General features: G+C 37.4%; 1 protein-coding gene across 2 annotated transcripts; it reads left to right on the forward strand.

The window, feature by feature from the left end:
• The first annotated feature begins 263 nt into the window (after positions 1-263).
• LOC141459177 (uncharacterized) lies at positions 264-24,761 on the forward strand. Of its 2 annotated transcripts, none has more exons than XM_074137933.1 (4): positions 264-663; positions 10,064-10,299; positions 19,491-19,587; positions 20,970-24,761. In XM_074137933.1, exons 1-4 carry the CDS (start codon positions 534-536, stop codon positions 21,212-21,214), a joined length of 708 nt encoding a protein of 235 aa, XP_073994034.1. In that variant the 5' UTR covers positions 264-533; the 3' UTR covers positions 21,215-24,761. The 2 variants fall into 2 exon arrangements, with proteins under 2 accessions (XP_073994034.1, XP_073994033.1); XM_074137932.1 differs by having other exon boundaries at positions 270-663; positions 10,058-10,299.
• The last annotated feature ends 313 nt before the right edge of the window (positions 24,762-25,074 follow it).

Below are 25,074 nucleotides of genomic sequence, written 5' to 3' on the forward strand. Positions count from 1 at the left end.
GCTAAGTGTTGGGAAGATGTTGTTATGGGGAAACGAGAGGAATGGATAGATAGATAGATGATGCAGCGAGGTGGGAAGGGTCTAGCAGCGATGACAACTCAACCAGCTGGTGGGAGTAGAACAGCTTTTCAACTGCACAAGGGAACGGTAGAGGCAATGGGCGGGGCCTAGACAGAGGCGCGCGCATTGCTACCTCCCCTGTAGGTTCTATAATGAAAACTGTTCACAGTATTGTGTACAGGGGATACCACCCTCCTCATGGCCAGTATAACCTTACAGTTGGTGGGGTGGATTTTCGTATTATTTTGAAAAGTGTGGTGGTGGTTTGAAGTTGGAACTTGTAATCGTAAAGACAAGGGGTACCGTCTGGCAGTTGCCAACGGGCCACGAGGCTTTCACTAGCAACCTAGCCGGCTCTATCACATTCAGTACCTATTTTACCAAGACGTGAATGTTATTCAGTTTATATCAATTATTTAACTTTTTATTATTGATTTTTAATTGATTACCCTCGTCTCGAAAGAGAAGAAAAAATGGAGACAGAAGTTTCCGGAACCATACAACCCTCGTCACCAACATCAGCTCAGTCAGCACTGCCAAATGCACAACACCGACCCAGAGCTGTCTATACCATTGATCAAATTCTGGGACATAGCAATCAAGGTAAATGATTATCCAAATCAATTTACTTTAAACTGATGCATGAGTTTTAATGTTTAAAAAAAACAAGTTCAAGTCGGTTAACAATATTTCTGATGTTTAAATTGTACCTAAAACTTACAAGTTCAATTCATTCTTTAAAAGTACAACGTGATCAAATGAACAAACTAATATTTTATATTGATCAAGTTTCAATATCGAAATGAATCTTAAAATTAAGGTGTTTTTCAAAACGAGACAAGTTGAGTCAGTCCAAAAAATGACGCATTTTAATTGATAAACATGTTTAAAACACGTAAAAATAGATTGTAAAAATAACAATGTTAAAATGTTCCTAAAAGAGGAAGTTTAATCAAACTATCATAAATTCTCATTTTGAATTGATTAAATCAAGAAGTTCTAGAGATTACATTAGTCATTAAAATTCAAGCATAAACTATTCTTCAAATAGACAAGAATAACCTAATAATTCCGTATATATTGAATTATTCACATGTTTTGATTGATCATAAAAATTACAAGTTAAAAACTATATTTTTCAAACTAACCATCATTAATTATGTTTACTAAACATGTTTCTTCGTGTTCGTAAAACAAACAAGTTCAGATAAACCTACGTACTTTCTTATTTTTAACGTTTACAACTTGTTCAAACTTGTTTCATGTTTTTAAAACAAGATTACAGACAAACGATCTTACAATTATATTTTAACTTTATTAAATCAACATGTTTCAGTGTTCATAAAAACAAACCTTTTTCAATTGATCAACAACATGTTTTAATATTTCAATCATTAATCATAAAATTAATAACTAAAGAATCATCATGCGAGTAAAATTTTCAGATTTTCTAATGATAAATAGATTTCTATTAACTTATCGTATCGTTTTTAAAACAAACATTATACTGACTTAATTGCTTATTTTCATTAATTATTTTAACAAGTTTCAATGTTCGAGGTCCTGCACAACTTACATTTTCAATTGTGCAACCACATCCAATATTAACTTGAATATAAATGGTTACAATGGTTTTTACGCGCTGTAACAATGCTTATCTGGAAATCAGGAGTATGAATACTGTTTCTTAGTTTTTTATGAACTAAAAACTTGAATATTACTTGAATTCGTTGTTTAATTGGACAGATCCTTCATTTAGTATCTACTTTACTTTATCTCACATTTGATAATCTACAACTAAAATCTGTCAGCAGAAACTATATGATTTCTTCTTTATAATGGAATCAGAATTTGTCGAAGTACACAACCGATGAGATTTGAGTTGCACAGCAAGAAGGAAATAGTATAGTGGAAAAATAGGGGATCGCTTCAGGTCTAGTCGTCCTCTTTCTCCTATAAAGCATGGTTAGTGTGTGGCGACTTCTTCACGATTATCGACCGTGAGATCCAAATATCAGAAAGTTGGATGTTCGGATGGATGTAACACCATCCAGAGTGAATCTCTTGTATTATCAGAGTGCCAAGACAAAACAACTTTGTAATTATTCGCAAACTTCGCACCAAAATCCAGAAGATAGCAGATGTTTTGTTAAATTAGAATAATCACGCTTTGCGATGATAAATTCGAAGGCCCGGCTGTTTTGAGTTAGTTCACTGACGACAAGAGCACTGGGGAACATACCTTGGCTTTAGCACAGAAAGTATCCTTGTACTCCAATTTCAGAATTTAGGAACTATCCCGTGTGCCATCGACCAAAATAAATGGTAAGACGGCGCTGAGCCTGTTACTAGGGTCGAAGTTGGTGCCATCATGTCCATCAATATGTTTGCGGCTGGTCAAAGCACATAACATTCTCTCGAATTATCTTATTGCACAACTGAATTTGTCTTTCTAAGGTCGTACCATCATTATTAAATTTTTGAAACGAACATTACGCTGTTCAAGAATATTTCCTCTGAGCACATGTTGCTTTACGTTTTGTTCCGGTAGTGAAATGAAGCTGCTAATGTTGCGTAAGACTTTGTTTCCATTGGCCTGGGTTTGCCCCATCAAAAGTGGCGTAAATGCAATCTTCCAAGTGCTCTGTGGACTTTATTGCAGACAAACAAAGCTTTCGGCTAGCCTGACCACTTCTTTAGGACTCTACACGTCTTGCATTCTGTTGTAGAACGATCTCGCTAATGAAGCCTCTGCATTTTCAAAATTGCTGACCTAACACTTCAATGGTGTGCTTGTAGAAGTTATGCAAGCAGCTCAGTGTCTCTACGAAAAACTAACTAGTGTCAATTATTTTTTATATTTAATTTTATTAAGTCAAGATTTTTCTTCAAAGAGCTTTACGATCTAACTTTTTGAAGGGGTCTTAGAAACACACAAGAGGCACAAGATGAATATAATATCTTGTATGTAAAACATACCTTATTCCGGGGCTTTTTGTAGTTCGGGGATACATAAATTTTGGACATTGACTTTAAATTTTGGGTAATGCAAGAAATACTAATTATGAAATACATGGCACAACATATTTTTTTCTTACCCAATTTTTATAAATTGTAAGTTGCTTCTAAATAAATTTTAATAATGAACAAGCAAAATTGTTATTAATAGCAGGTGATATAATTACCAGCACTATAATAATAGTTTAATCGTTTGGTATTAGACCACATATAAATAATTATTTGATTGTAGGAAAAAAACCCTTATTTTCGGACACTATTGACCAAAAATATATCAAATGTATATAATTATTACCACCAATAAGCGTGTTTAAAAAGTTCTTATATTTCGTTTTCAGACGTGTTTTTTTTCAATCGCCGCACTGATCAAATAATCTAGAAGTTGGAGTTACGTTTTACGAAGCAAGCATTGCTGATGCTACATCAATGTTCACAGACAGCATAGTGTTGAATGACAAATTTTAAACAACTAATGAATTTGGCGAGTGGTTAAAACCTTCGTCGTAAAATCTCAATTACGATGTATACATGGTACATCATGACATAGTACAGCGCTTACACGAAAGAATGCTTTGCATTAACCTCTTTATTTTTTCCATGAAGATAGAATGACGGATGGAAGTTGCAGACGCATAGTGAGGCACGTGTGGTACAAGCCAGAACTTAGTTCAGTTTTTTGGCCAAATGGAGCGCCAAACTTGCGAGACTCGCTCTTCGTGTTGATCCCTTCTGGTGGATTAAATTTTGAAATTCCCGCGATATTGCGGAAATATTAAACAAAATTATATAATGGAGTGAAACCCGCTCAAAAGATATTCTTCCTTTGATATTTAACTTAAATTTTTAATCCCATATAACGCTATAAGGAAAACGCCGACAAAATTCTGAGATTTTCTTCTTCTTCTGTGACTTTGTCGGTGGATTCATGAGTCTTGTAAAACCTTTATTTAGCATGAAGTCTAAAACAACATTTCCACTTTGATGACCTAAATAAATACGATTTTTTTTTAATGACATGTAAATTTCTTATTTGAGTGTTTACAAAAGTAAAGTAATCGCCTATTTCTTTGGACTTGGACGTAAGGAACATTAACATTTTACCAATAAAAAGTAGAAATACTGTATTGAACTGAAGATATCCATTTTTCAAATAAAATGCACAAGCGTTCTAGTACGCAAACTATTATATATTCAAATTTGGACACATATTGTATTTTTTAGTTATGCTAACCGTGCACATTAGTAGATACACAAATTTAGACAATTCTGTAAACAAAAAACTACACTTTTTGGTAATCATAGGACCTCAAATAGTGCGTTTCCTCTTGAAACTCAAAATCGATCGGAATACATCCTATTACGAGTTGTGAGGAAAAATAGAAAAAGGTTAAATCCGGTAAATTGAATGGAATTATTAAATTCGGCTTCAGTTTCGCCACTGTAACATTTCCTGCCTAACAAGCAAGCAAGTCTAAATTAAAAATGAAAAAAACTATAAACTTTGAAGTTTAATTAGAAAAATTTGTAAAGCAATTATTTACCTAAAATGTGTAAATACACCTTCGCAATTATACCTAACTAAAACCAATATAGTAGAGTGCAATATGTGATCTATTTGTGGTCATTCCTAGCGCGATCTGCATGTGAAATGAAAGGACTTGTTTAAACATGTTTGCCAACCGAAACAGGAATGTGTGCTGGAAAGTTCTGGTTCGAACTAACTACTAATAATGTTCGACTGGCTTTTTGTTGAACTTTTGCCGACTCGAGGATATGTTGCCTGCGTCACTAATATTAGAAAATTGATTAAAAATAAACACTTTCGCTTTCGAGTTGTTGTTTGGCAAGAAATTAGATTTAAAAAAATAAAAGACCAGTAAATTTATAAATTTTGTGTGAATGCTTGGCCGTCTGTCTCTTACTATCTGAGGTTTCCTCCCAAATCATACTTACGCAAACTGTTAGTTTGTTTCACTATGATAAAATTGAATTTGGAGTATAGGTAGTCGTACCAGTATATTTCATTAGAATCAATTTTTAATATAAGATTTATATACCAAAAAAATAGTAAGGTGTTAAAATGAGAAGGAACACGAAAGCTAAACCGTAATGGCTTCTCCCCTCCAAGGACAACCATTTCTCTTCAAATTCAAAATGTGGTATAGCAACACACTTGAACCCTTCAATCTATATTTTGGTTTCAAGCGAAACGGCTAAAGAAACCGAACGCTTAAATTCTTAACGGAAATGTTGTTTTTAGTTTAACTGCTTAAACATGTAGTGCTGCTAATTGTAGTGAACTTGTTGTCATGAAATTTCAAATTAAAAAGAATGAAATTAACTACAGTAATTTGTTAAAAATAAAGTAACAACCTTGTGTTCGCTGTTTGATATTGTAAGTACGCCTCATAGTTGCAATGGCGAGATGTTTTTCGGACTGAGGTTTCATTCCCAGTCTTAGCTTTGGATTTTATTTAATGCAGGATGTTTCACAGTCACTTCCATCAACATTACCTGGGTTAATTGTTAAACGTCTCCTGAAAATATTGACATTAGTTTATGTTGTTTATTTTATTGGCGAACATTGCCAGCCTCTGCTTTGAGTTAGTAATCGCTCCAAATATTATTTGTTGCATAAAAAAAGTACACAATTTTTTGTATCAATTAGCTGACATATTTAAAAAAGGCATTATTTTGCACTAATTCTTGTTTTATACCAAATTTTTAAAGTATTTCTTTGGGTAGCACCAAATTCTAATACTGGGCTCATTTTATTTTTATTACCTAAAGTTACCTACGTTTTTGCCTTTCTCGGCCAACCACAGAAGCTGTTTTATTTATAATTATCATTAATTTGTATTCTTAAAGTCGTCGTTTGGAGCAATGACTTCGTCCCTTTGTGTAATCAAATATATGTAGTGTTGGTCAAGTTCTTCTTGAGTGAGAATAGTTGATTATAGTCAGATGTTAACCTATCAAATTTTTAATTTTTATTTCGTGAAAGTAATCGGCCAGTAAGTTATTACCTTTTAATTGCGAAGCGACGTCATTTACTAGGGCAATCCAACCAGATCCCAGAGAATTTGATTTAGAAGTACCACTTTCCTGGAATTCATTCGGAGTTGGAAGTAAATCCGTGGAGTTTGACCTTGAGAACAGCAGCAAAAGAAAGTCGTGTGAGTGTTCGCAGCAGAAATGCTCTAGTAATGTCCTATTAGAAGGCAACTTGACGTCGAATGTGTTTGTGATCGCTTCGAGACATATTCTTTGAGTAAGCTCTTTAATTTGATATGCTGGAAATGAAAACTTCACAAGTCCAGTGTTGCCAATAGATCTTTATTCTTATTTAAATAGTTTGTACAGAGTTGGTAGCGTCAATTGAAGACGCGGTGCTTGGAAGTGCCACATTGTCCAGCACACGTCAATTTTGAGTACACTAAAATCATACTTCAATTGATGACAGCAAAGAAAGCAAAACAAAATTAAAACAAACTCTGATGCATCACTCGCACGATGTTTTCACTGCTGTTCTCAATGTTTCCTTAATACCACTCGGCTTAAATCAGGTTAAGTTAAGATAGAAGGACATTTAAGAGGAGCGACACTTTCCGCAATCACTTCTTTAAATACATTCTTATTAAAAGAGCCTCAATCAATATTAACTGAAATCTTTGATGAGTTCTAAGATGAGCGGTGTACTCTTTCTAAACGGTCTGTTCACGAAAACAGAATAGAAACCGTAATTTACTTGCGGACAATGGAGTTTCCAGGAATGGGAAGTTTAGCCACGTATTGAATCCGCTGTATCCACAGCAGTCCATTGCGATCGAAAGGCTATTTAGAGGAAGCCTTGCTCAACTAGGCTAACATGAGTTTAATTTGGAAAAAGTTCCAAGCGAACTTACAACTTCCCTTTCAGAAAAAGATCTCTTGTGATCGTGGTATTGTGGGTTTGATCCGGCAATTGGGTCAGTTCCCTTGGCTACCAGTAGAAATCCATCTGTCTTTTTCCATGCACTTCCGAGCTACATACTACCATATTTATTTAACAAATTGACTTTCAATTAGAACGTCATGTCTGAAGAAACTAAAGATTACCATGTCGTCAGCATGCAATATCGTAATAACATCGTCTCAACGCATTTTTCGTTAACTCTGGCACTAACTGCATCCTGGAAAACTAATATATCCTTTAAATAAAACTACAACTTGAAAAGGCTGAGATTTTCTCTTTGGAGACACCCTGCTTGCACTATTGTTACTGCGTTCACTCGTTCCTCTTCCGGCGAAGGGTTCAAATGAGCCCCAGGAGATAGAAAGAAAATTTTAACTCAGCATCCCTTTATTTTAGAAAATTTTCATCTTTCCGACGTCTGAACTAAATTTGGGAATAATTTACGTGATTTCAAACCAGTTGGTCAGCCGCTTGATCAGAATTTTGTAAAATGCGGAGATATTAATAACGGCAATTGCCCTGAAATTTACGAATTCAAAAACACAATCCTCCTTTAAAAATTTATATATTTATAGCTGGTAAATGTGAAATGTATGTCACGATTTCGCGTTGGTTCCTCTAGCACTAGGCGCTACAATCAGAAAAGCGTGTTGAAAGGAGCTCTCTGGTTACCAAGCCGGGAGCTAGATGTTTCGGAGATCGCTTGGCCAACGTCGGTTTAAACGATGTGAAGGGCAGTCGGGATGGGTGGATGTAGAAAGGCTTGCGACACGGGCTTAAATGGTTTTCTAGTTTATTGTGGAAATTCAAGAAGCGAGAATATATCAGTTCGGTAATGGATGGTAATCGGTAAGGGATATTGAGGTCTTTGTGGATTGGGTTTGGAACCATAACCATGACCATGAGACGAAGGACTTTAGATTTGAAGTATTGGATTACCTGGTTGTTGGAAGGTTTCGTGGAGCCCCATATTTCGGCACCAGAAGTCTAGATAGGTTAGTTAGTTTTTTAGAGTAAAAAGTTAGTTTTACATTCATTGTTGATCTCCGTCCCCAAGGTCATCGTAGTTATTCGTAACTACTGATAAATTGCTGTATTTTCAGCCTCGTAGGTGAGTTCTATTCGGCCGCCTAATTATCATCTGAGGTAGAGATCGATATTTCTCTGTGATTGATGTGCACGAAAGGGCAAATTTGCCCTCTTAAAATGCTAGCTTTTCTTCATAGGAAATATTTAGAAAATGTCGTTAAAGAAAATTTAAATATTGTAAGAGAAAGCGGTGTATTTGAAAACACCTTTCTGTAATTAGTGGTGGACATTTTTAGAATTGATTTTTAATGTTTACACAGAGCATTCGAACACATCCACAAACTTGCTGTTTGATCAGGCTGTCCCTAATCTCTTCTGGCTGAATGGAGCACACCTTTTCCGCATCTCATTTCAAATATGGCTTAACCAGTTTTGTTTTTGTGTTAATATTATAACTTATAAAACGATATTTAATCCTTTTTAACGTGTGTGTAAAAACATACAAGCTTTGCTGCTTTCATTGAAAGAAAATTAATAAAAGCGTCTTTTTATCGCCAGCAATTCTCCAGAAAGTAACATTCACTGGTCCTTTTGTGACTTCCGTATTATATAATATTATTTTAGCAAAATAATTAGCGAAAGAATTCATTCATTTATGATAATTAGCTAATTTGGATGTACGTGACACGAAGCCTGTATCGTCTTTGTGACATGCTTATTAACATGTTTAAACTGTTTTGGAAGCAATAAAACGCTAAAGAAAGTCTGGTGTTAAACATTAAAACGGCTAATCTTGCTTCAAATAAAGCCAGTCTTTAATAATTTTATTTGTTTCGGAACTACCCTTCTTCATCTTCATTTCCGAGACAAGTCTGCCTGAGTTCATTGTTACTTTTCAATTTACAATTGGCGTCATACAGCTGCGCACTACCCTGGCCTTCGACTACGACACCAATCTAAAACGTATTGAAAGAACAAAAAGTGGCGCTATGACCTCAGTAGTTAATATCTACCATTAATAAACCCTGGCTGCATTTCCTCCTCCGTTATTACTCAAAATTCTGGAAAACAAGACTACAGTGATTCTAGGATTTTTTTTTAATAAGGTGTGATCTGCGGCCAAAGTAATCGGGAAAAATTTCAATTTTTAAAGGCATGAAGGAACGATCCATGCATGATCTTTCGGTTCAAAAATTTTTCTCTGGGGATGCCAGTTTTTTATTTTGAAATTTTTAATATCTGATCTAGGGCATAAAGTGACGTAAAGACAGGTTTCTCACGAGCTACTGCAGCACAAGCTCAGAATCGGTTCGAAACTGTTGCCAAAAGTTCCTTGAAAATTCAGTGGTTGATTGTTTCAGTGGAATTTTTAACATGTGATTAACACTAGTTGTGCTGACGTAGTCCAGGGTGCGGTGGCCAAGGATGAAACACGAGGTTAATTTGAGAGGTGATGTAGGAAGGAACTGTCCCCTTTCAATCTATCCCATTTGATTGCCATTCTCATTGTGAAGATCAATCTTTAATCGGAACGGACTTAACAACTACTTCTTGACAGATCTTCAGTGGTACACGTCACTCTGCTTACAGCTCCGATAGAGCATCACCAAATGTGTACATTTTCCGATTGTTGGTTCACTTCCTTCCAGGCAGGCTAATCTACAATTCAGAAGAAGTCACATCTGCAGTTGACGAATCTAGTTCGTGGTTTCAGCATGAGCGCTATACTTCAGTGTTAGATTTGCTCGAAATAAGAAAATAAGACCGAATTATTTTACACAACTATTTTACTATTTCACTATATACAACAATGTCCATCACCGGACAGAGGGCTGCAAGAATTTCCTGGAAAGAGGGCAGCTGATTCGAACCCGAGATCTTCGCGGAGGATCCAATATGCTAACCCCTTCTTGATTTCTTAATTTTTCGCTTGCTTAATTCTTCGCAGGTACCCATTTTGAGCTACACAATGACGCATTGTTCACTGTGGGTCAGTTTCAGATAGTGAAGGAGCGAGTGGCGAGGCAAGTGGACGTCAACTGAGCAAAGAGGTAGTGGGGGTTGGCCAACTGGGCGATGAGGAAGACAAGCCAAGGAAAGTGAGAAGATCCCGGACTACCTTCACTACCTACCAGCTGCATCAGTTGGAGCGAGCCTTTGACAAGACCCAGTATCCAGACGTATTCACCCGGGAAGAACTGGCCATGCGACTGGACCTGTCCGAAGCTAGAGTCCAGGTACAATCTTTTCCATAAAAATCCTTTTTCATCATCCTAAGGCTAAACAAAACCCGTGTTAAGCTCGCAGCTTATTAGTTTTATCGTAGTTTGTTTTGATTTTCAATTCGGTGGAATATTTCTACTTCAATGTCACTTCGTCTATTGCTAAAGTAGATATATTAGAGTAAATACCAAAATGTTATTGTGATGTATCGAATTTGTAAACACCACTTTTTTGGACTCTGTGGCTCTCCTGAAGGAAATTTCCTTTGAAATAGGAAGTCTGTGCGATTGCAGTAACTTCTCTCACTACTATGAAAGAGTAAGAGAAAGTAGCAAAGACTTAGGGCTAAGAGCCAACCTAATCAAAGCCCGCCGCAAAATCTATGATCCAAACTGCGTGACATATGTATTGAATTTAATATTCCACTCAAAATAACAATGTTACTGGCGCAAATAACACCGTCAAGTAAAAATTACTATAGATAATAAGAAAAATATCGTTTCCACACTTGAAGATAATTTTGACAATCAGCCTTTACTACTACCGGACAGTTTTAATGAAATGAGCACGTTCTCAACTTGAACGCAATTGATGTTCAATATTGTAGCGAGATGCGCTGTCAGAACTCCCTTCCTCATGTGAACGATATTATATATAGATCGCTTTTCAGAATGATCAGAAACTGACGATATTAACCAACTGAAGGAGGAGATTAGCTATATGGTTAGTGTATTGGATTCCCACGCGGAGAACCCGGGTTCGAATCCAGCTGCTGGCCCTTAGATTTTCTCTTCCTAGGAGCTTCTTTCTGCTCACTGTCTGGTGGTGGACAGTGTTGCCTGTAACGAGAGATGCCGGCAGTGCGCTGAAATAAGCTCTGGGCGCCAGTAATCTCAGATGTTGACGCACTTAAATAGAGAAAATTAACCAATTGAAAACTTAAATGGTTAAACTGATAACGAGCTTACGAATTAGCAAATGACTCATAATGCTAGTTGCCTCAATTTATTTTTTTGTTCACATAAGTTCATAATTAAACGTTGAAAATAGAAGTTTTAGAATTAGTCATCAAATTTCTAGATTATATCTTGTAAGAGAAATAGCCCTATTGTTTTTCGTTTTTTCTCTCTTTGTGAAAGTTAGGGATTCCTTACAGTTGTTTTTCTTTTTAAGTATTTATTTATTGTGTTTGTGGTCTTGTTTCTACATTAACATTATTGTTTCCTTTTGAAGTATAATCAACTTTTTTATGTGGTTTTTATATTATGTTGTAATTTAAATACTTTGTAAATATTTCTGCAATATGCAACGAGTCAATTCCATTTTGTATAGCATTCCCAAAACAGATAAAGAATTATTATTATGATTTTGAATTTAAGGCGCGTCAATATTTGCGGTCATTGGCGCCTGAGGCAGTACTCTCTCGACTTCTGGACAGAGTTTCTCCGTTAAAGGCTACACTTCCCATTGCCGGGCAGTGAGCTATAAGAAGCTCCTAGAAAGAGCTAGGTTCGAAACCATGATCTCCGTGAGGGAATCTATCAAGCTAACCACGGATTCACTCTCTTTCCTTAAGAATTATTATTAATATACCTCATTCTTTCTTTTGATACTACAGCCATGTTGGGCCATGAACTCTACAGTGATGGCTCTCCAAACGTTTCGGTCTTGAGCGTTTTACTGTGTGGTTTTCTCTTTTATTTATTTATAAGATTAATTCTACGCCTAACCCCAGCTACTTTGGAGGACCTACGATTTTTAGGAGGTTTTCTCCTCCAGTCAAAGAAGGGCTCAAAATTAGGAAGGGAAACCCTTAGGTGTTTACTGTGATACCTTTATGTTGAAGGCATAAGAGAATAAATTACAGCTTAGTTACTGGCTGTGAATGTACTTCCGGGGCAATTTGGTTACCAAGATATTTCTGCGCCTGCCATCACCTTTTTTTAGAAGCACCGCTTACGTACAAGATTTGTCATAGGCGCGTGAGAAGCCTAACTGAACCTATTTTGCCAGCCTAATGGACTCATTAGAAGGAATAATCCGGTATTAGGAGCAGACTGCGAGTTGCTAGATTAGAGCGCTCTACTGGCAGACAGACGCACTACTCACCTACCTGGCTTGCGTTAATCTCCTGCCCCTCTTGCTGAGCTGCACTAATTTCGTTTCATTCTTTACTACATAATTATGCACTAATTTAGTCTTGCCCTAACTAATGCATTTAGCTCTTTTCATACCTTTATATCCTTTTAAATAATATTAACGAGCACCGGTAGTGCCCATTTTTTAAAAAGAAAAATCTTTCCAATTGCACAAAAAGTAAACTTAATTCGTAAGTATTTCGTTAATGCTATAATTTTTTTCCTTTTAAAAGTTACACAAAGAGTTTGATGTGAAACAATTGCATTACTTTCTCTTACTTCTGAAATAGTTATTTTAAGGATACAAATGAGAATGAGACTCGCCAAGAAAATGTATAAAAAATAAACGTTTTTCAAAATGTAATTGTAACGTAGATTTTAATTAAGAACTCCAGCTCTAAAACAACATTTAAAGGTTTAATTCTCTGTACAGGAACACGAATCCATCTGTTGTTCGCACTTTAAACTTAATTCTCTAATCCAAAATTTGAAAGTAAGTTTAGCTTAGATTAGATTCGTTGGGAGTTGGCAGTCAGGCTGTATTACCGGGTTCCGGGGTTCTGACACCTAGTTAGTCTTCGTTTGAGAGGAGGGAAACAGGCGCCGAGGAAAAAGTTGAAGCTCCAACTGGTTTCCCGCCAAAAGCCATACACCAAAAAGTCTTGAACGAAAAAAATAAAATAACTTGGAAACTAGAAACAGGTAGCTTGTTACCCAACATAGCAAAATTATTCTTGCAATAGTACATTTATTTGCGCTGTAATGGGTCTGCTTAATTACATGAGTATTTGACCAATTCCCAGTTCTTGTTATTAAACCTTAATTTATTTTAGTGTATTTTGATTTTTATTAGACTATTCTTAGTCTTTTATATTTTATATTATTATTCTTTTTTAACATTTATTAAATATTTTGAGTGAATCGAAGTTTGTTGGTTATAAAATTTACTTAACCCCGCCCAAGTGCCTTTGGTTATACAGAGTTATCTAAAAAATGTTACGAACAATGTTTGTAAACCCTAAACATGTTTCAATAAAATTGTTGCATCCGTTTTTGAAAAACCTAAAAGTAATGAAAAACTAATTCCGTGGAATGGCACTCCGGTCGGCAATTTACATTAAATTTGGAAATTCCCCCCGCATTTGATTTTGATTGAAGTGTTATAGGTGGCAAAGTAGTAGAATAGCACGTTTTAGAGAAGTCTCAGTTCCCACTCTTCTAGAAGTGGCCTCAATCAAATTGTTCCCAATACAAGTTATAGATCTACGCATGCGCAGCATGATTAAAGAAAATTGGAGTCGTTTTTGAGGAAATCTTGAAGAACGTTTTGGTCAAGTGGAACTGAAGTGGACCGCTTTTGACTGAAACCTTAGTGCAGCATCCCCACACAACCAAAGCGAAATATCCAATCTCAACTGTTTTTGAAATTTAAATGTTTATATATTTTTTGTTATGGTGGATAACAAAGAGGTGGTTTGCAAAAACCTGTTTGCTGGCACCATCAGCAGTGAGTCTTCTTGAGCAAGAAGAGAACAAGAAGTATTATCACTTAAATTAACTTATTAAAGAGCTTTTTTAAAAGTGATTCGATAATGCTTAATGAAATTCGGCCTGAAGTGAAAAGCTGGGCAAATATAATTAAAATTAGATATTAGTTGGTAATAGGCGGTCCTGGGACAATGGGGTAGCAAGCAGTTGGCTGAGGGGTCGGTACCCTAAACACAGATCTCCGCAATCAATTCCCAACATTATATCTGCGCACACAGAGCATGGCTAATAATGTGTTCCAGCCACTTACAGCATATCACTCACAGCCGGGGGTCCTCCGGGTTTTGTCAATGTATCTGATTAGTAAGACATTCCTTGTAGCCGACCGCTTCTTCAGCCAGTCCCGGTCTACCCTAAAAACCATTCACAATAGCTTTCATGTCGGCCCGACAAAGACTTACATCATCACAGCCGTTCGCTTCTCGTAGCTCTAATTGCCCTAGAATCTTTTATACGCACACACACACACACACGCATACATGCTTGTTACTGCACATTAACTCACCGGGGAGGCACGCTCCATAATCCCCAATTAAAAATAACTAATGTATCGTGCATAATCTTTCCTCCCAAATCTAAATTTAATTGATACCAGTGCCTTATGTGAAACCTCCCTCTCCTTCCCTTCTCATGTAACAATTCTATTGGTATAGTAATACCATTTATACAATTAAAACGGAAAGGGTATCCTTTTTCTTATAACATTACCTCTTTAAGAGTCACAATTCTGGCCAATACGTATGTTTCAAGTAAAGCATAATTTACACGTATGTTGGGCGTATAACAAAGTTTAAAAGAAATCATTTGAACTATTTTTGAAAAGTTTTCCAAAAACTGAAAATCTATTCAATAAATTAGCAAGGAAGGGATTAGCTGAGTGGTTAGCATATACTGGATTCCAACGTGGAGATCACGGGTTCGAATCCAGCTGCCGGCCCTTAGATTTTCCCTTTCTAGGAGCTTCTTACAGCTCACTGTCCGTTGAAGGACAGTCTGTGTGGTATGTAATGACAGAACATTGTCCGGAGGCAGGCAATGCACTGGAAAAAGCTACGAGCGCTAGTGACCTCAGATGCTGACGTGCCTTAAGTTTTAAAAAGAGAAAAGTAAGTTGGTACCTCAGGACAACCAGATTTGCTTCCGGTTTTTTATTTTACTTACCTATCAACTTACGTGAGACCGTAAATTACAAGAAAATAACACTTTAGAGAGAAGCCTGTTTCCACTCTTTCCTCCGTAAGGGGAAGTATACATGAATTTTTTCGATAGAATATTTCAAGCAAACGTATGGACGTACATTCTATTACTATGTAAACTCTGTTAGAAGGAAATCGTCGGAACTTCTTTCGAGGATAACCCCCCAAACTGAAATCTTGTACTTCTGAGGAGCGTTAGGGTGGCGTCAGTTGTACCAGAGGGTATCCTTCTACCGCTTCCCATCGTAGAACTCAGTTGAGAACATAAGTGGATTGTTTCATGACTTGGAGGGCTGCAGGATGAGCAACTTTTCCTTGCTTTTGTTGGAGAACAACAGATCTATTTGGTTGCAAAGCAGAAGACGCTGCTGGTGACAAAAAAGTCATGTGAGTGTTTTAGACAGATTCCACTTCAAGAAGGTAACTCTAATCGTCGGGTGTTCCATTGGAGGACCTAACAGAAAGAGTTAAGGAATTGTTGATTAGTGAGAAGCGCATTGTTACAGCCAAATTAGGATTGGGGCGGTGAAAACAGTTGCCATTTGCGGCTGTCTACAGCCTCTCTCAAGCAGTACAATTCATTAGCCTGGTCGCCATCTTGCCCCTAACTGCTTACACCTATTCACACGTCTGCTTAATAAGCTCTAAACAATTAGCCGCCAACAAAAGCTCCACTAGCTGTTTTCAACCATATTATACAGTGCTTGAGACAAACAATCTGGCAGATTGCTTTGTTCAGAAGTGGTGCGACATCGCGCATTTTCTATGTGCACCACCTGTGCACAAAACGCAGCTTTGTTGGAGGAGTATTGAACTGGTCTTCAAAATGTTCGCAAATTCTAGGGCGTAAGTCGGAAGATAATAGTCACCCTGTACTCTTTAAGCTTTTCGGAATTCTCCACCTGGATTCACAGGCATTAGTTTGCACAGCAATTTTTCTCTTACTGGAGCGAGGGTCTGTTGCTGATGGTCTGCCTGTCGCGTAAGGGACACGCTCAAACTGTATGATTGAAAATCCAGTAACATTGATAATATCAAATCCACAACGTGGCTCACGTAAACTGCATGTGTTTGTTTAAAGTATAAATTAAAATTATAAGCGACTGATTTGTATTTCGAAAAAGTTAATAGTAAATAAAAGTACGCGTATGAAAAACAATCAGATTCAGTTACTATGAATAGATAAATTATAGTGGAAAAAACGATCAAATGTGTTGTGAACACGCGACTTTCCATCTCTCACAGTCGCAGTGTCGCCATTTTGTAGACTTTCAGCAAACTCGGAATTTTCTCAGTCATGTCTGAGAAGTTGGGCTGTTGATAGTGCGTTGCTCCTCCATAAAATCCGTAACCGAGACTAAATCTCATGTTTACATAAATATTAATGGAGCAGCTTCTGACTTTCACTTATCATAAGGTTGTCAAATAACGCCTATGAAAGTGTCAATTCCCTATAAGTTTTTGTTAATGAGATATTGTCGGCATACTCATGATTGTCTCATACATGCATTTTATTCACGTAGATCCATAATTTGTTGTTTTTTGAAAAATATTTTAGTGAAATTCGTTTCAGAGTAATTTTGAGGAGGTATGGGCATAATTTGCCTCTAAAGTTCTCTCTCGGTCCAATATACAGGTTCTACAAAGTGGATTTTATTATTTTTTATTTTTTGGCATAGGCTTTACAACACACAGCCAACTTCGAAGTTCATTCATTCCCAGAATATTTGTTCTTAGCTATGTATCTTTCTATCCACAAATATATTTGCTAATCAAACCTTCAACAGATTTCAGGACATAGACATTATTAACAAAGATGATGTCTTCGTATCTAAACGGCGTACTGAAACTTTTGTAAAGCGAACTGAACAGCTCATTTCTTTCTTTCTTATACAGGGGACATTCCATGACGACATGTTTAAAGTCTCCTTCCTCCTTACATTTTTCGCACAACGGAGTAGTTCGTTTACCGATTCGATGTTGGAACAACCAGCAGACTGCATGGTTTGCCCTCAATCCGCCAATTGTAGTAACCAATCTTCTGCTCATGCCTGTTCATGCAGGCAATTGGTTCACCATACGCTTGTAAAATTGACCCTTCCTGCTATTGCTGTAGTCTGTTTGCCACATTTGTAATGCCGTTTTGTTTATTCTTCCTCTTAAATCCGACATTGGAACTCTGTCCTCTTCCAGTCCTCCACATTCAGTGGCATCTTTAGCGAGTGTGTCCACTGTATCATTCCCTTTAACACCGCTAAGTCCTTTTACCTATAGAAAGTGAACGTAAACTCCTTCTTCTTTAAGAAGTGCCATATGCTCTACTATTTCCGCAATAATGAGATTCATTTTACTAAGTCCGTTAAGTTATGATATTGCTGTAAGCATGTGCAATATTGGGACTAATTATCTTTTCATTACAAATTCTAGTTTCAAGAAAGTCTAATTACGTGCGGTTTAGGGTAGGTGAATGATCGCTTTCTTCACTGGAGATGTTCGCTATAGTCCTGCATGGTTTATCGAATTATATTCACCAATTATTTGCTTTGAATTACTGGGCCAGTAATAGTTGTACGTTGGAAAAATACTTTGAGCTTTGAATGCGGGGTCCAGTGGAGGAGGCTCTTAGGAAGGGCAAATGGCCGGCGAGTCTCTTCCCACCGATCCTAAGAAGTGGTGTGGCTGTGGAGGAGTGATGAGGCAAGCCGAGGTCTATGCTGCGGCGCGTAGAGCCGGGGGAACCGTTTTGAATGGTTAAGGCCAGCAGGGTGTACAGGCGAATTACCCGAGCTAATTGAGGCACCAATTTCAAACGCATTAATGTGAGTGGCGACGAGGTAGAGCAGGCCAACTTCTAATCCGCACAGCCATTGTCCTGGCCAATTGGCACTATTGTAGAGAGACCCTACTCCCGCATCGGCTAACAAAGAGCCGTAATCACATGGCCAAATACCTACTCAACGAGCCTCGCCACATTTTATCCGCCGCACACTATTGAAATCATTCAGATTTCTGCGCTAACTAGACCCCCAGCCCCCTCCTGCCCTCCTACAGAATTAACACGTTAAATGGCTCTTAAACATTTATTTACTAAGATAAAACCAATATCTTATCCGCTGGTAATTTTACACACTTGTTGGTACTTGCAAACTAGCACTAAAAGCTGGAAAAGGTTACTGATTTCCAAGAACCATCCTAATCTTATCTCTTCAAATAGAAAAAGGTGCATAGCCTTTAGAGAACTGGTATCAAAAACAAGATCTTTCTCGTCTGGGCATCCGGATCAGTTAGGACAAAACGTCCATGAGACGATAGCTCAGTCTAGGCCAGCAAGGCACCTGCTAAGCTCTCACCGATCGCATTTTTAGCTCTGAGAAATGCCTAAAAAATGTAGCAATTTGGAAACTCCATACCTGAGAACGTTCATCGTCACTAATCGATTGGGTTATTATTCTAACAATACCGGTTGTTCGACAGACAGGCCACTTAAAGCCTGCAGACAGAGGAAGCCTTTCATGGGTATTGGAAGGATAGTGTGTGAAAGGTTAGTTAGAACATGAAGCGGCACACCTTTAAGGTTTTATGAGGTTCTTCTGCCTCCCAATTTTTATCAAACAGTTTGTACTGGAGAAGGTGCTCTAAGTAGTGGGCTCCGCTATATAACTCTTGGGTCACGCAGGCCTAGGCTAACTGGCCCACCCAACGGAATCGAATCTAATTTAAGTAAGTTAACACTCATCGAAAAAATAGAGCACTTCACAAAATGTTTCACTTTTCTCCGCAAATAGTAATTCGTTTGATGAAAAGAAAATCCCTCAGATTTTAAAGAACGGTTTTACTAAAGTTACCAGAGGCATCTCTATTTACCCAGGACTTAATTCGCCACAGCAAATGGTATCAAAGCCTGATAAGACCACTTCAGTACTTCTATGCTTCAGATTTTTGTTCTTCTTCGAACCACTCGAATTATTTTAAATTTAGTAATTCCAACTAAAACTCATTATTTACATGAATGTTTTTTGTTGCTGGTGGGAAGATCTGGTTCGAACCTGCTGTCAGAAGTGTTGAATTGAAAGGCAGAAGACTCACTGGACCTTGGTTCCTCTCTAGGCTCGTAGCACTTTCTCCACCAGTTTTGCAGCGGGCCTGAGCAGCCCGGGTAGAAATTCCCTTCCAGTTCAAGCAAGAATCGATAGCCAGGGGGTAGCGAACTTTTACAAACCCTTGAGAACTATGCGAAAGAAAGACTGTTGACACATCCTCGTACCATGTTTTACTTATTTAAATGTTTCTTCAAAGGTATAATGGCAAAGATTGGTGTTACAGGTTTGGTTTCAGAACAGACGCGCTAAGTGGAGGAAGCGAGAGAAGGCGCTGGGGAGGGAGACTCCTGCAGGATACCCTCAGCCAGACCCACCCACCGGTAATTATGTAGATATATTATCATACAGGTATTATTTGTGTCTATTCTGGAGCAACCGAATCTCGCTGCGAAAGATCCTATCTAATTATCTAGATGAAAAACCCAATCCAGAATGACTCCAGCCTCTCGCAACAAATTACTCATCCCAAGTTAAAGAGAAGGTCTAGCCTGTCTGCTGCGGAACCTTTAACATAGTTTGGCATAATCGAATACCCTAGGGGACGGAGATTATCATTGTTATTATTTTGTATTTAACTTTCAATGCCGGATTGCGGATTCTCTGTGACAAACAACTCTACCCTTAACCTCAGAATGAGCTGCAAGAAGCCTCTTGGGATACAAATTTAAAGGAAGCCAGCTAATAACTCGGGTTCTCTCTGTTCACTACTCTGTGTAAAATGATTCCTTTATGATAATTAAACTCTTGTTCATGGAACTGATTAGCCACTCCTCTAGTTGCCCAAATAACAGAGCAGACTGTAAACGAATATCGGAGGTTCGACTCGTGTAAACGGTGACTAATAATTACGGCCACAAACACTAAAATAGTAAGCAATAGTACAATGGTATAAAATCTGGCATAATCCTTTCAAGAAAAGGCCAACTATTTGAAGCAGATGGATTGTGGATTGATCCAAACAAAATCTGAGGGATGTTATTTCTGAGGAATCTTGAGTTTCGGTCAGTTATAAATAAAAAACCTTTACGCCAACGTTTCGAACTATATTTAGTTCATCTCCAGGAATTAGATTTTGGGTTAGTACATAGAACATTTTTTACAATTTTACATCGAAAAACTTTTTAGAAAATATGTACATATTTTGCTATATTCATCGCAAATAATATTAAAATTGCACTGTAAACAAATATTGAGTAGATTTGTCTTCTAATCTATGCAATTTTGTCTATAGCTGTAAAGGTTGGCGTTAAAATGACGTATGTAACTGTGCGTTAGCCAAAAGTGGATGAAAAGCCCAGGATTGCGTCTTGCTTCATAACCAAGAAGGTTGGTCTTGGAGGAAGTTGAAGAAGATAGATTGCGAGGCTGATCGAGAATTCTTAATTTCGTAGCTCGGAAAGTTCGTTACAAGACAAGAGTACTTTGCCTCGCGACTGTGCAATATAATCTCGAACATCATTATGCTTCAATGATTTCTGGCCCTGGATAATGCACCACTGATTCTAACCATCGAGCACCTGCCGGGTAGTATGAATTGGAACTTAGCATGGCTTCACCGTCCTGAAAGAGATCCCAAAAAATATAATTTGTTTTTAGTTTAGGTTTACTTGCGAAATGGCTACTTTTTAATTTTTGGATTTTATCTCCTTTTTTAAGGTTTTTGCTAGGGCCAAATTGGAAGCTTGTAGTAAATGTGTTACAGGTTATGGGATGGAGGTGGGCGAGCACCTTTGGATGTCGCCTGGAGTACTAGGTCTGCCGTGGATGGGCAAGGGGCCGAGTGCAGCACCGCCCCCACTGCAGACACTGCTCACCCACTACATGCTTTCGGGGATGCCGCCTCTATTCGGCCCCAGGAGGGTGCCGTCTCCGACCAGTCCACCGCTCAGTCCCAGACAGAATCAAGACCCACTGTATTTCTATCCAAATTCAACCAACAAAGAGTAGGGATCACCGCAAAGTTTAAAAAGCATTCAACCAAACAAAATTAATGACGATGTTAATATTAAAGCGCAATTCCGTTTATTTTAGAATAACTTCGCTAATGTTAAATTAAATATAAAAATAATGGCAAAAAATACTAGTCTTATTGGAGACTGATCCCTAGCATGGTGAGTGCACGACCAACTATACAGTGAACAACCCTTATTCCAGGAAAGACATTGTAATGCGATAATGTGAACTTTCAAAATCGAATTTCCATCACAAATAGACTGAGTTATTTCGGCCGATGGATATTTTCTTTTAAATTTAGACCACAAAGGAGTACTCTTATTAACGATGAAAAGCTTACTTTCCACAATGGCCTAAGAAAGAATTTTTTGGAGAAACTTTTCGGAAGATTTCATTTTTATTCAAAAATGCAGTTTGTAGGATTATTCGCATCTCCTCAGCTGAGCTCCTGATGCAAAGCAACCATCGCAATCATTGAATCCCACTCTCATACCTAAAAGTGCAAGTATTGAGCTCACGCGGACCAGTCAGGTTTTTGTTTTCCTAATTCTTTGTGTAACTGGCAAGCCTCTTCCATTGCTTTTATTATAAACTGCAAGTTTGAATCTTTTTCAAGGGAAATTTTGTTTATGATAGTTTATTTTGGGGGATTTAAAAACTACTTTAGGCTACTCTCCAGAGTGCCAGTTCACTGTTCCTAATTAATATTAAGAATTAAGGCGCCTAGCGGTTAGAGGCGAGCCGTAAAGCTAATGTGGGTTCGATTCCCGGTCTAGGCCTTGGATTAAATTAAATGTTTCATAAAGAGAACTTAGCAGTAAAGTACGTTTTCTAGTGGCCTCCGCCCGCGATATCTATTTAGTTAATTGGCCGTAAACTCCGATTTAAAAAAAATAGGCATTACTTTAATGAGTTTATTAAAATGTCGCTGTTCTAACAAACCTCTTAAACTAAGAATCACACGAATGATTTATTTTGTTCGCTCGTCTTAGATTAGAATAACGTCGCTCTTGTTTGAAGAGTTCATCATGTAAATTGATGTTATGGAGAGGGTCTGGGAAGTGACCACTTCCTCAGAAAACTTTCTTTCATTGCGCTCTGCAAAGAAGTCAACGAACGTTCAGATAAAATTCGAAGTTGAAAGTAAAGCTTGAGGCTCTTTTAGAGAGAAATCGTGTGTGTGTTCACACCAGCATTTTTAAATTAAATTACTTACTTCTCATGTTAATAATGTGTTCTAAGTTGGTTTTGATATTTGCCTGTAAAAGTTGCATACACTGGGAGCTTCATGTACGATAAAGACCAAACTTAATTCATTTCGGTTAAAACTGTGGTCCGTGCGAGAGGGAGGTTGGACTCTTCAGAGAAGATAACAAATATCTATTCATAGCGCCACTCCCCAGTCGGCTCTTGGGGGTAATTACTAGAATATAGCTACCGTTCACATCAAAGACCTTTCTGGCAAAACGATTAGCTCCAGTGAACTGCTTTTGACAGGTTATGTCCAATAGTAAGGCAGACTTCGGCACCGGGACCGTTACAGCCTCAGCTATTGTTGCAATTGGCTTGTGTCCCACTTCGCCCCCAGTCCATCAAGGGCTAGCAAACATTTGTAATGTTTTAATTTGCTCTGTGTAATAAATTGGCAGAGTTTTGCCTCCCCACAACTGTTGTTCCATTTAATTCAGTCATGATTTGGTAGCCAAAGTAAGCTCTCTTAGTTGACAGTCAAGTTTAAATCCAAACTGGGTTTATAAATTACATTCCTTTAAACGAGCACTTCAATTCAAATATTAGTTTCCCTTCCAGCTTAAAAGGCTTGCCTCACTTTGCTGTACGGTCTATGCAGGAGCTGGATGCCGTCTTAAGGATTGCCAGCTATTAGCGCAATACTCCCCCATTTAGAACTAGGGAAACGTGAAATGCTCTCGGTGATGCAGTTATTTCTTTTATGTTTCAGCAAAAACCCATTTATTTTTCTAGGTGTTTCTTTTTAGTTAAAAGCATTTTATCCGATGCTTTCCTAATTACTAGATTCCATTCCTGTATTGCGATTCTGGGTCAGTTGCAAAATACCCATCTGCGGCTTTTGATTGCAGTCGGGTCGAGAAATCTTAGGTTCAACTTCTACTTTATTTTATTTCTTTGAAAAACTTTTTCCACCTACACAACACATTGGTAATTTTCTAAAAACCTCACGAGCAGTCAGAGAAAGAGTGACCGTCAATATTCAGTCGTCAATCGGGCAATGGTCAATTCAGTCAAAATATTTAAGAATTCGCTATGAATAAATTTTGCCAATCACTGCAGCGTTGAAATAGAGGAGTGCACTCACGCTAGATGCAAAATTCATACAAAATAGATTCCCGTAAAATTTACGGGATGAATTTGAATGTAAATATTGAATAATTAAGTATATTTAAAAAAATGCCTTATATCAAAGACATTAAAATAAATAAACTATGTGAATTTGTAAATAGCGAATACAATTCGTAGCTCTTTTATAAAGTGTATTCATACATTTCTTAGCTGTCCTAGATTTAGAGAAGTTCTTTCTGTATTTACTGATTTCTATTGAAAAATATATAAAGCTCTATAAGATAATTAAATAAAAGTAAAATGTAGAGTATTATATCAAAAAATATTGTAAATAATTTAGGGCTACTGATGGGATCAGTTGGTCTTTTGTGCGAACGAAGAAGAACATTATAATCAAATTAAGGTGCATACAGTTTAGTGCATCGTTGTTTCGGTAAGTTGTGGTGAATCCAAACAGGAGCGTAATATCATGGCGTTTTGCAGGAATTCAATTGTATCATAATAATAATAATCTTTAACAGAATAAAATACAAAATAAATCCTTATTCATTTCATCAACTTGACAGACATGGTCTGACAATCTGTGCGCCATAGATCGCAATAGATCTAGAAATCGTATTTAAAATTTTTAGTTTTGAAGAGAAGGCAACGTTTTTATTATGCAACAACTTACTAAAACTATTGTACTTGTAGCAAATTTTCTAATTTTTTCTTTGCAAAGACAAATCAGATGTCAAGGTTAGTCCAAGATATTTGTTCGTATCTTGTATGTCTCCTTTCGATAGTGCCAAGTTTCAATTGTTTGCCTTGGGTTAAAATGCTAGATATGCCACTGCGTCCTTGGACAGGACTACCAACTGTCTGATGGCTACACTAACCCTTAGGCTTAACTTACTCGTATAGTCCATTTATTTTTTACTTAGACCTGAGCAGACCATGACGAAAGAGAGCCACTTTGCCTCCTTGTTTTCTGAAGCGGCGTCCGATGCATTATAGCCTTTTCAAGTTAAATGCAAACGAGTAAATTATATATAAAAGCGCAGTTGTAGATTAGGAATCTGGTGAGCATACTGCTGCCACCGGAAATCATAGAAAAATTACTCTTGAGGGAATCTATGCGTCCCTCACCCAGAATTAACCTTCAATTGATTTAAAAAAAAAAAAGTTACAAATCAAAGTTCTACATACATGCAATTAATACAGACAATTTTAGGAGCCATTTTCGGTAGTCTCATAACTGAACCTTTATATTCACATAAGTGCTGACTCATCGAGAGCTTTACACATATTGATACATATTCCAAATGAAGATCTGTCCTTCAAAGGTCTTAATAAAGTCTTCTTGAAGCCGTAGGCTCGCCAACATGGTAATGAGATGTGGATAGCGTCTTGAAGAGCAGTACTGCGCAGGAGTGATTGGCTAGTGTGGTTGGGTTTTAATCGGGGCAGGTTTTCATTGCGAAACTTTTTGCTTGTTTTAAAAGGATAAAATAATATTTGGAACCAGTTTGATTATTACGTCTACAGAAGTACGT

The sequence above is a fragment of the Rhodnius prolixus genome, unplaced genomic scaffold, assembly GCF_049639745.1.
Source record: "Rhodnius prolixus isolate KJV_2025 unplaced genomic scaffold, Rpr scaffold_11, whole genome shotgun sequence".
Classification (NCBI taxonomy): Eukaryota; Metazoa; Arthropoda; class Insecta; order Hemiptera; family Reduviidae; genus Rhodnius; species Rhodnius prolixus.